Source organism: Pseudophryne corroboree, chromosome 6 (assembly GCF_028390025.1).
Source record: "Pseudophryne corroboree isolate aPseCor3 chromosome 6, aPseCor3.hap2, whole genome shotgun sequence".
Classification (NCBI taxonomy): Eukaryota; Metazoa; Chordata; class Amphibia; order Anura; family Myobatrachidae; genus Pseudophryne; species Pseudophryne corroboree.
In genome coordinates, this window is record NC_086449.1 from 564,192,586 (window position 1) to 564,207,765 (window position 15,180).

Below are 15,180 nucleotides of genomic sequence, written 5' to 3' on the forward strand. Positions count from 1 at the left end.
TATATAACAGTAATCAACAACAAATTGCCGTGCCCCCCCCCCCTCGTTTTGTGCACCCTGTTACTTGTGGTAGCAGTGAAGGGCCAGGAGCAGCGTCTCTGCAGCTGTGCTGTGGAGAAAATGGCGCTGGTTTAAGCTGAGGAGGAAGCCCCGCCCCCTATATGGCGCGCTTCGGTCCCGCGTTTTATTATACTGGCGGGGGTCCCTATGCATTGCCTAGGCAATGTATATACATACAGCCAGGTTAAATATGAGGTTTTATTGCTGCGGAAGATCTGAAGTCTTCTGCCGCCTTTGAAGTCTTCTTGCTTCTTTACTCATCCAGCTTCTCTCTTCAGGCTCTGTGAGGGGGACGGCGGCGCGGCTCCGGGAACGAACAGCTAGGCGCACCAAGTGATCAGACCCTCTGGAGCTAATGGTGTCCAGTAGCCTAAGATGCAGAGCCTTTGAACTCACAGAAGTAGGTCTGCTTCTCTCCCCTCAGTCCCACGAAGCAGGGAGCCTGTTGCCAGCAGTGCTCCCTGAAAATAAGAAACCTAACAAAAGTATTTTCTAGAGAAACTGTAGAGCTCCCCTAGTGTGCAACCGGTCTCCTCTGGGCACAGAATTTAACTGAGGTCTGGAGGAGGGGCATAGAGGGAGGAGCCAGTTCGCGCCCATTAAAAAGTCTTAAAGTGCCCATGTCTCCTGCGGATCCCGTCTATACCCCATGGTCCTTTTGGAGTCCCCAGCATCCTCTAGGACGAAGGAGAAATAGTGAATAAAGATTTATCTTTAATCTAAACATGTCAGGTAATGTAGCACAGCATCCAATTAAGCTGGGTACACACTAGAACAGGCCTGGCCAACCTGTGGCTCTCCAGCTGTTGTGAAACTACACATCCCAGCATGCCCTGTCATAGTTTTAACTTTCCCTAATAGCAAAACTGTGGCAGGGCATGCTGGGAAGTGTAGTTTCACAACAGCTGGAGAGCCACAGGTTGGCCAGGCCTGCACTAGAAGATATATATTACGATATATCGTACCAACTGAAATAGGAATGATATATTGTACACATTGCATGGTGTCTACCCCAAAATCCACTGTACCCAGCCAGTGCTCACTGAACATTAGATGTGCTGCGCGTCCAATGAGAAGAGTTCACAACCAACGCAATGTTGTTACATGCAGCATGTACATGATACACTGTGCCCTTGTACAGCAGATCATTTAGTGTGTGACAGCAGATGTGATGTAGCGTTACAGTGCATCGCACTGTCACATGCTGTGTACCCAGCCTTGGTTTAGTCATATGTTTAATATTCAGTGGTAACATTTTATACAAGGCAACATGATGAACAAATGTCCTACCTATTTCCTATCACATTGGCTGTGTGGAGGCTTCTGGGTAAAGGAAATACTCCTTTGGCCTCTGGACTACTCCATATCATGGTTTCTAAAAAAAATGCAAAGGGAAAAAAAAATAGATGAGCCAAGCAAAAATGAAAACTTTAGTACGTATAGTTAAATCCCTTTCTCTGAGACTGTAATGGACACAATTATATTCCTCACCTAGTAGACTGGGCACAAGAAAAACAACAACAATCCTTTCAACCCACTAGAACAGGGGTGGGGAACCTGCGGCCCTCCTGCTGTTGAACTACAGATCCCAGCATTCCCTGCAACAGTTTTATCATGGCCAAATAGCAAAACTGTAGCAGGGCATGCTGGTATGTGTAGTTCAACAGCATCTTTCCATTAAAGGCTGCCTATGCCTAAACTGCAAGTTCATTTTGGTAAAACTTAAGTGTCACATCTCATGTCATTTTCCTCCGACTCCTATTCGAGGCGCGTTCCCGTGCTCCTCGGATCGGAGTCGCAGATCGCTATGGCTGCCATGATTATTTATCACAATCGGAGGAAAAGGTGCACATCAGATGTAAAAAGACCACTCAGTTGCCAATCGTACTCCTGGGAAGCTGTCGGAAAGGTCAGGGGAAAATCGGATCCAACTTTCAGTTCAGCTATGCCTCACTAGTGGATGGCGGCCTTTAGAAAATATATTCAAGGACAGCCGGGTGACCACCCTACACACTGCTGATGCCCCATGTAGCACCACACATAGGAGGAGCCAAACTCCCTGGCCCAGTGCCAGATTACCAAATAAGGGGTGTGTGGCCTGGCCGGCATCAGGAAAGGCTGTGCTTTTGTGGAGCTCCGGCCTGCATCTCCCTATAGTTGTGCCCAAAATTGGTGGTTCAGTGCCTGCTGGTCGAATCATAACCTCCTGGATCAGCTGAACTGCCCTGCGTTTGGGGGTTTGTGCTGCGGAGTCGGGGGGGACCTGCGCTGCCCCCTGCGGATTGCGGCCTACCCCCGCCGTGGAAGCCGGGACCTCGATTCCGGAAGCGAGCTGCCGAGGACGATCACCTACTCACCCGGCGTGGCCTGCATCACTGATCCTCTCCTCCGTTTGGGCGCCGCTCCCCACCGCAGGAAGCACCGCCTGATGAGCCAAGTTCCCTGCCGGAGTCCGGAGATAGCGGGACCCGCTTGAGGTGACGGTCGGGACGCGTGTGGCGGACGGGCGGTGGCCATCTTGCGGTTGGCACCGCTCAGCGCCCGAACCCCATTGCACTTACAGGACAGTCCCCCGGAGCTCCTGGGCCCCCGACCCCCGCTCCTTACACTCCCGCTGGGCTGACTCCCTTTACCTGGTAGCGGCGGCTGGCTGGATAGTCCGCAGGGAGACCCGATCCGGCGGCTGAACGGCGGCCATCTTGCGACTGGCATCGATCACACTCTCCCCCAGGATAGGCAGCCCTAGTGACTGTGTGTATAGAGCCCCCTGCAGTTTTTCCCCTGATACTACTTAACCCACAGCTCCCATACAAGCAACCTGCTCCCAGTGGGCCATGTACAGTGCCCAGACACATCTCTCCTCCCCGAGTTTCACCTGATTTGCGGACCTGGTGGAATGCTGCTGACACCCATGCCTCCCTCCAAATTCCTTTCATGACCAGCTCCCACTGAACCATTCCACTGCCATATCTGTGATACAGTGGAGCCGGGATCTCTGTCATTCTACCAATTGCTTATAACGGGTGTTGCGGTGTCGCTCCCCCGTGGCTATGGAAGCTTACTGTTTCTCTTCTGCAAGTTTACTTCCACACTGATGTCTGGCTAGCCACTTAGATTCTGGGGTGGCGTGCCAGCACTGGCCCTAATGGGATGTTGCTCTAATCACACAACATTAGTCCCGATGTTCTACTGATGTAACTAAGGTGCCTCATGGTGAGAGGTAAGAAAGGATCGCAAGGGAGAGGAAGAAAGTCGCAAAAGGTCACTCCGACGCGTGCAATGGATACTCCGACTTCAGCCGGTATGAAGCAATTTCTCCTACCCCAGGGCTCCGCCCCTACGATAGATGTCTCTTCGCCTTCGACCCCGCGTCTCTCGCCTGCTTCAGACTCAGCCTCTCCAGTGGGGTCCCAGGTGGCAGAACTACACACCACGACGGATCCGGGAAGCCTCTCTCAGATTCTGAACCTTCTTCAGGCCCTCCCAACGAAGCAGGACTTTGAGCATTTGGAGGGTAGGGTAAGAGAAACTGTCCGTTCGGAGATCGCCGTGCTTCAGTCCGAAATAACGCACATTGGTTCCCGTTTGACCTCACTGGAAGGCTTCTCTTCAGACACGGCAGCAGCCCACATCGCTCTCAGAGCCACAGTTATTAAGCAGGCGTCAAGCCTTCAACAGCTCCAAGAGCGTCTAGAAGATTTAGATAACCGCGGAAGGAGAAATAACTTGAGGATTCGGGGGGTGTCGGAGGACATCTCGCCTGATTGTCTTGTTGACTTCCTTATGACGGTTTTCAACAAACTCCTGGGCCGTGATCCTGCTTCAATCATCGAGTTCGATAGGGCCCACCGAGCCCTGAGACCCAGAAGGGCACCGTCTGACCGCCCACGCGACATCATCTGCCGACTACATTATTACACAGATCTCGCACAATGGGAAACTGTACTCCTTTAAAGACTCCTCCGACATGCCCCTTTTCTGCCAAGCATTGGGTGTGCCGCAGGTCTCTCTCCCAGATTGGCAGGAGCCCCTGGCGTGCGGTGTTCCTCCAGAACTCTCACACCGTGACAATGATTGGCACCTTGTCCACCGTAACCCCCTAGGGAGCAGCGCTCCCCCACGCAGTTGACGAAGAAATAGGGGTCTCTACAGGGTTCGGGACATTTACTTTAGCAATTACAAGTGACCCTTATTTAGTTTAAAAGGTTAACCCGAAGCCTCCTAGAGAAAAGCGTTCCCTCACATAGTCGATGTAGCCATGAGGGTTTCTACATGATTCGGGACACTTACTTTAGTAATTTCATGCTGCCCCTGTTTGGTTGGGTGGGTTTCTTGCCGACTCACGGGATTTCTTTGCCTTATGGCTCACACTCCCTTTGGAGATGTGATCGAGGCATCGGGATCGTACTTGACTCGCCGGGTACCCATCTGGCCTGATAGGGTTGGAGGTACTTGTTTTTGGTTATACGATGTTTCGCTAAAATATTCTATAATTGTGTGATCCAACTGTTAGTTATATTTCTGATTGTGATATTGTTATACCTGTTGGGGCTGGGGCCGGCACCGACCCCCAGTTCGCCCCTACACCGCCCAAGTATTCTCGGTCTCTGATGCGACTAAGGCGTCTGAGCTCCCGAGAGGCGGTAGTGTGTTCTTTTTCTAAGTTACGGATTTAATTTGCTGATTTCTGCCTGGGTTATTAGCGCTGATTGGTTCCTGTGTATTTTTTGTTTCACTCTCTGATTTCTGCCTGGGTTAGGCTCTTTGACCTACCCTCTTCATGTATTCTTTACCTCTGTTTCATTCTCTCTCTTTCTCCTCCCACCCCCCGATGTGTGGTCCTCTGTTTCGAGAATCGTTCTGCCATCCTTGCCGGACTCAGCATTTCTCCCTGGATTCTAGATGATGGCGGTTGATCCCAAAGCGACGACCATAAAACTGGTCTTCCTTAACGTGAAGGGCCTTAATGTCCCGGAGAAACGCTCAAGGGTGCTCAGGGACCTCTTTGCATTCCGAGCCGATGTTGCTTTCTTACAGGAAACGCACTTCAAAGTGGGAGCGGCCCCGGTTCTCAGGAACCGTAATTACCCGCACTCCTTTTATAACAACAACAGCAAGGGCAAGTCTTTGGGTGTTGCTATTTTGCTGTCCAAACGCTTGCCTTTTCGGGAAGTTACGTCGGTGTCTTTAGAGGAGGGCAGAACGCTCATGGTGAAATGTAAACTGTTTGATCAGTCCTACACATTCATTAATATATACGTCCCCAATCAATCACAACCTAGTTTCTTAGTGAAGGTTCTCAATCGTATTGCCCCCTTGGTTACGGGTATCCCAGTTATTGGAGGTGATCTTAATTGGACCCTCCAGCCGGAGGTGGACATCTCCGGGGCGCCGGCTAGATCCTCCCTAGCATCGCACCGTAGAGTGCGCCGTTCTCTCCATGACCACCAGCTGGTTGACACCTGGAGGCTCCAACACCCCGGGGACAGGGACTACACGTTCTACTCCAGACCGCATGACACCTACTCTAGGTTGGATTACTTCCTCTTGTCTGCATCTAGTTAAGGAAACTGACATAGGCTCGATTACCTGGTCGGACCATGCTCCTGTCTCCCTGACCCTGGAGACGTCTTACCCATACTCCAAGCAATGTACCTGGCGGCTGAACAAACAACTTTTAATGGATACAAGGTTTCAGCCCCAGATACTTGAGACGATGGAAAATGATTTTATAACAAACGAAACGCCGGATGTCTCCCGGGTCACGGTGCGGGAAGCACACAAGTGTGTTATGCGGGGGAAGCTTATCCAGCTAGGTTCCATGCTGAAAAAGGAAAGACTGGGGGAAAAGACTGTTTTACTTCAGCGGCTGAGGGATTTAGAGACCCTGCATAAGACGGGCCCATCCTCACAGGTGCTGAACGCGCTGACCGAGACGAGAGCAGCTCTCAACACCCTGTTGTTTTCAGACAGCAAAATAGATTATAGGCTTTGCAGAAATCGCTTTTATCAATGGGGTAACAAGCCGGGGAAGCTTCTGGCCAGAGCGCTCCGCGCACAGAGAGCCACTCTATTTATCCAGTCGGTACGGGATGCGGCGGGGACCCGCCGTACCCTCACCAAGGATATTGCTGAGGCTTTCCACTCTTATTACACTAACTTATATAATCTTCAGGAACCTAGAACCCCAGGATCACTATCGGCTACCCAGGATCTGGTGGCGGGATACCTCCGTGACGCAGGGCTCCCTAGAATATCAGAAGACGACAGCGCATGGTTAGACTCCCCCTTCTCTCTTCCGGAATTGGAACAAGCCCTTAAGGAGGCACCTTCCGGAAAGAGTCCGGGTCCTGATGGCTATACCGTCTCTTATTATAAGCTCTATAAGAATTCCCTCTTGCCTAAAATGTTACTGGCGTTCAACGATGTTTCCGATAATTGTGGTTTCTCCCCTCAATCATTAGAGGCTTTTATCACGGTTATACCAAAGGAAGGGAAAGACCCGGCTCAATGTGCCAGTTACCGCCCGATCTCCCCCCTCCACAGACATCAAGCTGTTTGTTAAACTTATAGCAAACAGATTGAAGCTGCTACTCCCTAATATTATACACACTCGGATCAGGTGGGTTTCATACCTGGGAGGAAAGCCTGTGATAATACAACCAAAATTATCGACTTGATGCATTTAGCTTCACATAGCCATAACCCAATAGTGGTGCTCTCTACTGATGCCGATAAGGCATTCGACCGAGTTGATTGGGTATTTTATGGAGGGGGTCCTGCGTCACTTGGGATTGGGACCTGTCAGCATGAATCGCATCCTGGCACTGTACAACTTCCCTACTGCAAGGATCAAAATTAATGGAGACTTGTCCCACCCAGTACTGATCAGGAACGGCACTAGACAAGGATGCCCCCTTTCGCCCCTCATCTTCGTCCTTTGCATGGAGGCCTTAGCGGGTTCCATTAGGCTAAATCCAGACATCTCGGGTCTCACGGTGGGGGGCAGAGAATACAAACTCGCGCTGTTCGCGGACGATCTGCTAGCTATTATATCGAACCCGGTGGTTTCTGTTCCCAACCTGATGTCTGAACTTGATAGATATGGCTCCCTGTCCAATTTTAAGATTAACCTTTCTAAGTCAGTGGCAGTGACTGTGTCAAGGCCCTCTCGGGATCTTGACGGCCTCAAACAATCTTTCCCCTTTCACTGGCATCCCTCCAGCTTTAAATACCTGGGGGTCACCTTACATAAAGATTTATCACGCCTTTTTGAGGAAAATTTCAAAAAATTACTCATCTCACTTCGCTCCGAGTTCCGGGACTGGGGCAACAGGAGGTTATCCTGGTTGGGGAGGCTCAGTGTCATTAAAATTAACGTTTTACCGAGAGTCCTCTATCTCCTCCAGGCACTCCCAGTTTCCATTCCCAAAACTTGGTTCAGAGATCTACATAATTTAGTTAGGGACTTTGTATGGGGGGGACAAACGGCCCCGCTTTCAACATGCTATTCTTTTTCGCCCTAAACATAAAGGTGGCCTTCAGCTACCGCACTTCACACTGTATTATGAAGCTATAGTCATATAGTCATCCAGTCCACTGCACTTCCTCTCAAAATGTTATAGATTTTTGATTGTGAACAAATTCCCAGATCTCCCTAAATATGCCAGAGACTGGGGCCATGACATACAGACGGATTTGTCAGAGGAGGACTGGGAGAAGAGTTTTCAAGCCACCTTTGTAAGTTCAAGTTATTCGGTTCTCAAAACGCATTTTAAAGTTTTATCTCGTGGTACAGATGTCCCCAAACACTGGCTAAAATGTTCCCTAATGTACCAGACACGTGTTGGAGATGTAATACTCAAACGGGTTCCCCGATGCATATCTGGTGGGATTGCTCCATACTACGTCCCTTTTGGGACAAAGTCATTGCAACGTCAAAATTGATCGTGGGTTCGGAGGTCCCCTCTGAGCCTGCCTTCTTGGCTTCTCAACTGTGTTACATGGCCCCTGTCGACCTACAAATACTCATTACTAAAGTTTCTTAATAGTGCAGCCAAAGCAGTTGTTCCGGTTCTCTGGCGATCTACTGAACCCCCCACCCTGAGGGAGTGGGTCGCCAGAGTAGACTGGTATATGACTATGGAGGAGCTGCGGGTGACACCAGAGACCCAACGGAGATTCACGGCTACCTGGTCCCCTTGGTTAGAATTTAAGTCCTCACAAGCTTACCTGACATTGCTGCTCTAACTCGGGCCCTTCACGCTGCCTTCTACTTCCGATTCCTAACTGTCATGTTATTGTTAATTGTGGATAGATGCTGCTAGGTCGGCTTTCTGATCTGTCCGGTCCTGGATAGTCCACACTGTCCTTCCCCTCCCCTCCCCTTCCTTGAATCTCTTTTTTTCCACCCTGTACTCTATTCTGTCCCTCTCTTCTTTATCTGTCTTAGTGTTTAGAGATGTTATGCCCAGACAGCTTCAACCTAGAGAGGCCGGATTTGACCTCGAATTAAAGGTATTGACTTGGTCACTGAGCTTATATACAACTGGCCATAATAACTATGTTAACTGTCATTGCTTATATCTGTCGGATTGAGTTTTCCTGTATTTTCAGTTGAACTATGTATGCTGTCTTCTACATTCTGTTACTATTCTACAAATCAATAAACATTTATTGGAAAAAAAAAAAAAAAAGATTACCAAATAGGCAAAGTAGGCACCGGTCTATGGGCCCCGTGACTACGGTTCAAAATAATATTGATTGATATTGAAAGAAAATTCTAATCAAGATTTCTTAAATTGTTTCCAAAATATAGAAAAAAATTAATCAACTCACAGACACGAAAACTTTACATTAAAGACTCTATAGAGTACTGTATTAATGTAATGTACCCATTAACAATTTAGAGTACATAAACCATAGACAGATTCACATTACAGTTTCAAGATCGTAGACTGTTGGTTGGTAAAATTAAAAACGTATTAGGAGGTAATTTGAGAGGGGAGCTCCAAGATTTCAACTGCCTAGGGGCCTCCACAGGGTTTTAATCCAGCACTGCCCTGGCCAAGTGCAGTACCCTGCAACGGTATAAACCCACCACAATGACAAAATCCAGTAGAAGACAGAAGAAGAGCTAACACCCAAACTGAGAATTTGCTGTGCAGAAAGCCTGGAACCTACAAAAGAAGAGCCATAGATAGTGCCATGGCCGCAACTAGGGGGAGGCTACGGAGGCACAGGATTTGTAGGAGTAAGTCCTGTGCACAGGACTTACTCCTACAGTGCGAAAGAAACAGGCTGTTTGGGCCGGAGCCGACGTCACACACCCTCCCAGAAAACGTCCAGTTATCACCCCCCAAATGTCCGCTTCCTGTCAATTCAACCTGCGTTTGCCTAGCGATAAAAAAAGAAGCGGCTTAAAGAAGCGGCTTTCTTTTGCAGTTTAGCCTCGCGCGTGTGCATTACGATCCATATGCATGCGCAGTCGTTCTATAATCGCACGCATTGCGAATTTGCACAACAGCGATCAGCTCTGAATTACCCCCTCTAGTTTCAGACCTGATAGTGCACTATGGCCAAAGAGTGAAGTCCCAACTGCAGGCAACTCATTTGGTATACATAGACAGGTAATTGTACTGCGCTCAGTCCTATGTTCATCTGTAGAAGATGAAAGTTTATATACTGATAGTGTTCTGTGTAGTTGATAAGGGTAGTAGTAATAAACGATAACTGAAAGGAGATTTTGTGTCTGTGTGTACCGTTTGCCTTGTAAGTTTAATGAACAACAGACTTGAATGAAGAAATTAATAGGACTTTATTCTAATCATAAACTGACCTCCGTTATGGTGCGTTTTAGTAACAGAAAAAAATGAAACCATAAAAATAAAAATAATAATAATAATAAATGATAAATATTGATGCAAATTTCTAAATTGAAAAAACAAAGATAAATCAAGAATAAAAAACAGGTCAAAAATAGAAAAAAATAAAAAAAGCAATGGTGCTTGAGCAAATGCTCACAGTCCGGAATGATGGGGTAGTGTGGATTTTCAAAAAAGGTCTATTAAACGTTGGTATCCAAAGTTCAGATGCAGTTCATACAATTTGCGGCGTCCCGCATAAACTTTCTCAGAGCGCTCGAGGGAGTGGATGATATCAGGGTACGTGATAGTCTATGAGGTTAGTGCAGTGCTGGATATTGTGAGCTGGCAAGGAGTGGATGAGTTAAAGCTCCGGGCTAGTTCGTCCACCTCTCCCCTGGTCCCGAGAGTCGCGCCCGTGTTCAGGCGTTCCCCTGGTACCTGATCGGTTCGAGGGACGAACAGTGCCTAGGGTTTGGGTAATCACGACCAGCGCTCTCCGGAGCGTCTGCTCGTGAAATCCCTCACCGCGTACGGAGACTCACCTGCTGCCGCTTCCTGCCGTCCACCGTGTCTCTGCACTGGCTCCCGTCCTCCTTTACAGCGTCCTCCTGGTTGCTAGGTGACGTCCTGTTGCTTTCGTTCTTCGGGGTCACGTGACCGGGATGTCCCGTCTTCCGCTCGTAGCTCTCTGTTAAATGTAGGTCCTGTTTAGCAGGGTGTATTAGTGGCTCCAACGCGTTTCAACCCCATAGGGGTCTTCCTCTGGGAGAAGTGTCATTTGGTATACAGACTAACTGGGTACATGCTGGAATGATCTGGCAATCCTGCATTGGGCCAATACGTGTCTGAAGACCAGTTTGGACCTGATCGCCCGCTCTGCAAAAACGCAGAGCAGCAATCGGATTTGAATTACCCCCTAAGTGCCAATTTTGACTATACTTTAGTACTAGATAGTCAAAATTGACTTGCCTGCACAGTCTATCTAGCCTTGCGATATCGACCCTGCAGGACCACGCATAAGGTTCGCATCGGTATACAAGCTGGCTAACACTGTGCGATATGCACTAACTTTCCTTGCGACTGACTATATAGTCAGGTGATCTGGCATATGCCTAGTCCCTTTACTAGTTATACTTAACTAGTCCCTTTACTAGTTATATAACAGAGCTATGGCCATCGATACCTTTAGCACATTCGGATGTCAGAATATGCTAAAAACAAGGATATTTTGTACAACAGCCAAATGATCATATAAGAAGAATTACATTTTCCCCTTGCACCATTATAAACATTTCTCACCACTGATTGTAGCTGCACTGGAGCCCAGCTAAAGGCCAGCACTCACTGGCCGATGCGGGAGAGATGTGTGCTGAGCGAGCCGCTCAGCACACATCTCTCCCGCCGCTCATCACAGCGCGATATGTAATGAGAATGCGGGGGGAGACGGGGGGTCCGCTCATTTCCCCCAGCGGGTGAAATGAGCGACCCGCTAGATTGGCACCAGCAATAGCGATGCGCGGGGCTGCGCATCACTATCGCTGTAGGGGCTACACATGGAGCGATCAGGCTTAAAATCTAAGCAATCTAGTCAGATTGTTTAGATTTTAAGCAGCAATCGCTCCGTGAGTACCCCCCTTAAGTCTTAAAGGGACAAAAAGCTGCAAATTGAACATAAACGTTTCTTTCCATTATCAATATGCTTAATCAGTCTTTCGTACACACTAATATGCTAATGACAATGGTATAAATATTTCCATAGCTCACCAATATCTAGTTCCCAAAGGTCACCAAGCCGACACCCAGACATTCCTCCAAAGATATAAAGCTTTGATTTCCCATGGTCCTTTCTGCTGTACACCACTGCTGAGTGGGACTCCCGTGGGGAAGGAGGGGTACCTTTGGTCTGTGGTATATTCCAACCTACTACTCCACTTCCTGGACGCAAATTAAGCTCATAAAAATCATTCAGGTATCTAGCAAATGGAAAAAATTAAATACAAAATAAAAAACCTCAAAACAACTCAATTCTGTACATGCCAGTTATTATATACTGTATACACGCACATACACACAACACCTGTTACCTTGAAATTCAAAATATAAGAACCCAAACATTAAATGTAGCATCTATTAAAGCTGTATAGTTTTTACATGCACCCGTCACAAAACTGAGGTATTCAGTGCTCCCCAGCCACGCTCTCTCTTACCTGCGCCACACTCTGAGGCGATGTCAGTCATCCGATGGTTCATCTAGCGTCCTGCGCTGTCTGCCGCTGCACTGTGTCTCCATTACCAGTGCTCCACAGGCCTGGCGCCCATTGTCAGTCTCCACTGCCCACTCCACACCGGCAGTTCCCTCCAAAACCAGTCATGGACGGAGCCATGACAGTTCTGATCAGCTGACCGCCCAGAGTCCAATCAGGAACCATTTCACAGTCATATGATCATTACCACCAATTAGCAGCAAGGCAAATCGCCAGTGCTTTGTTGTCTATCAACCTGTTGTGAGCTCCAGACTCTCCTGTTGAATTCAAGACTAGAACAGTTTCCATCTCCAGCACTTCCTAACATCATGAGCTATCCAGTTCAGCTGCTCAGCATATCCAGATCCACTGGTACAGCAAATCCTAGTGATCCTGAAGGGCTGTATAGTTCATCATCGCAGCATATCCAGATTCACCGGTACAACCAATCCCAGTGATCCTGAAGGACTGCTCAGTTCATCATCGCAGCATATCCAGATTTATCAGTACAGCCAAACCCAGTGATCCTGAAGGACTGCTCAGTTCATCATCTCAGCATATCCAGATTCACCGGTACAGCTAATATCAGTGATCCCGAGGGAGTGCTCAGTTCATCATTGCAGAATTTCCAATTCGCTAGTACAGACTATCCCAGCATTCCTGAAGAGCTGCTCCTGCAATCCATTGTAGCATTACCCAATTCGCTGGTACAGCCTATCCCACCGGTCCTGTAAAGCTGCTCCTGCAATCCACTGCAGCATTACCCAATTCGCTAGTACTGCCTATTCCAGCGTTCCTGTAAAGCTGCTCCTGAAAATCCGTTGCAGCATTTTCAGATTCACTGGTTAATCTCATCCCAGTGAACCCTCAGTGATGTGAACTTACCAGCTATTCTAATGCACTGGTAACTAATCAACCCAGTGTTCCAGTTTCCCATATAGCTGGTACCAAATCACCAACTCAATTCACCTGATACAGCATCCAGTCAGGTATTCCAACTTTGCCAAACTGCCATGTCTATGAATGAGTATATCCTATATTAAGCCAGCGCAATTCCATCCTAAGGTCCCAAGCCAAAACCCAGCAGCTCTACCTAGTCCGGATTCACAAACAACCCTAGCCGTGACATCACCTTTGCAGTTAGCCATCTACAGGGCAGGTCTGACATATTGATTTGTATGAAGCAGAGTGTGATAGTGCTAAATATACTATCAGGACCAGGGCCCTCATTCCGAGTTGATCGCACCAAGCAACGTTTTGTTGCTGGTGCGATCAACTAATCTCCACCTATGGGGGAGTGTATTTTAGCATAGCAGGGCTGCGATCCCTTGTGCAGCCCTGCTATGCTAAAATAGTTTCACTCAAAACAAGACTAGCCCTGCAGTAACTCACCCAGTGCGATGTTTTCCAGCGATGAAGGTCCCGGTCCTGACGTCAGACATCCACCCTCCGTTTGCCTGGACACGCCTGCGTTCTTCTTACCACTCCCCGAAAACGGCTGGAAACGGTGAGTATCCGCCCTGGAACGCCTCCTGTCTGTCCATCTTCTAGCGATCGCCGCTGCGATCACATTTGTCGCTGCTGGCGTTGTTGCCAGGCAACGCCGCACGTGCACAATGCGTCCGCCGCGCATGCGCATTTCCGACCCGTTCGCACCTCAGCGAAGAACCGCTGCATGCGAACGGGTCGGAATGACTCACCATGCTCACTGTGTTCCTGAAACATGTTTCTGTAACATCAAACTCTGAGGGTTCTGCCCGTGCCAGCCGACAGCACCATACCTGTGAGTAGTCACATAACATAAGTGTACATGCTCTTCAGCCCATAGGCATTCACAGCACATTTTATTAGGGTGTGCACACCAAGCACCACCCAGCAAGCGTGCATATAACCATTTCAGAATTTCTCCCTAGTTTATAATAATACGTGTCGATATGATATACCCCAGACAATGCAACATACAAAAAAACAGATATCCACAGAAAATAAGAATTTACTCACCGGTAATTCTATTTCTCGTAGTCCGTAGTGGATGCTGGGAACTCCGTAAGGACCATGGGGAACAGACGGGCTCCGCAGGAGACTGGGCACTCTAAAAGAAAGATTAGGTACTATCTGGTGTGCACTGGCTCCTCCCTCTATGCCCCTCCTCCAGACCTCAGTTAAGGAAACTGTGCAAGGAAGAGCTGACACAACAAGGAAAGGATTTGGAATCCAGGGTAAAACTCATACCAGCCACACCAATCACACCGTACAACTTGTGATAACCATACCCAGTTAACAGTATGAACAACAACTGAGCCTCAGTAACAGATGGCTCATAACAATAACCCTTTAGTTAAGCAATAACTATATACATGTATTGCAGAGAGTCCGCACTTGGGACGGGCGCCCAGCATCCACTACGGACTACGAGAAATAGAATTACCGGTGAGTAAATTCTTATTTTCTGTGACGTCCTAGTGGATGCTGGGAACTCCGTAAGGACCATGGGGATTATACCAAAGCTCCCAAACGGGCGGGAGAGTGCGGATGACTCTGCAGCACCGAATGAGCAAAGGCAAGGTCCTCCTCAGCCAGGGTATCAAACTTGTAGAACTTAGCAAATGTGTTTGAACCCGACCAAGTAGCAGCTCGGCAAAGCTGTAAAGCCGAGACCCCTCGGGCAGCCACCCAAGAAGAGCCCACCTTCCTTGTGGAATGGGCTTTTACCGATTTAGGATGCGGTAACCCTGCCGCAGAATGAGCTTGCTGAATCGTGTTACAGATCCAGCGCGCAATAGTTTGCTTTGAAGCAGGAGCACCCAGCTTGTTGGGTGCATGCAGGATAAACAGCGAGTCAGTTTTCCTGACTCCAGCCGTCCTGGCTACATAGATTTTCAAAGCCCTGACTACATCCAGTAACTTGGAGTCCTCCAAGTCCCGAGTAGCCGCAGGCACCACAATAGGTTGGTTCAAATGAAACGCTGATACCACCTTAGGGAGAAATTGGGGACGAGTCCTCAATTCTG

The 15,180-nt window shown here is 48.4% G+C and overlaps 1 protein-coding gene across 4 annotated transcripts in view; it reads right to left on the reverse strand.

Moving 5' to 3' along the window:
- Positions 1–15,180, reverse strand: part of HCFC2 (host cell factor C2) — a 179,369-nt gene that overhangs the window by 133,131 nt on the left and 31,058 nt on the right. For all 4 annotated transcript variants that reach the window (XM_063927779.1, XM_063927778.1, XM_063927777.1 and 1 more), the window contains exons 4-5: positions 11,691–11,899; positions 1,351–1,435 (exon numbers count right to left, since the gene is read on the reverse strand). In XM_063927779.1, coding sequence (XP_063783849.1) covers positions 1,351–1,435; positions 11,691–11,899 — 294 coding nt within the window. The remainder of the gene's footprint in view (positions 1–1,350; positions 1,436–11,690; positions 11,900–15,180) is intronic.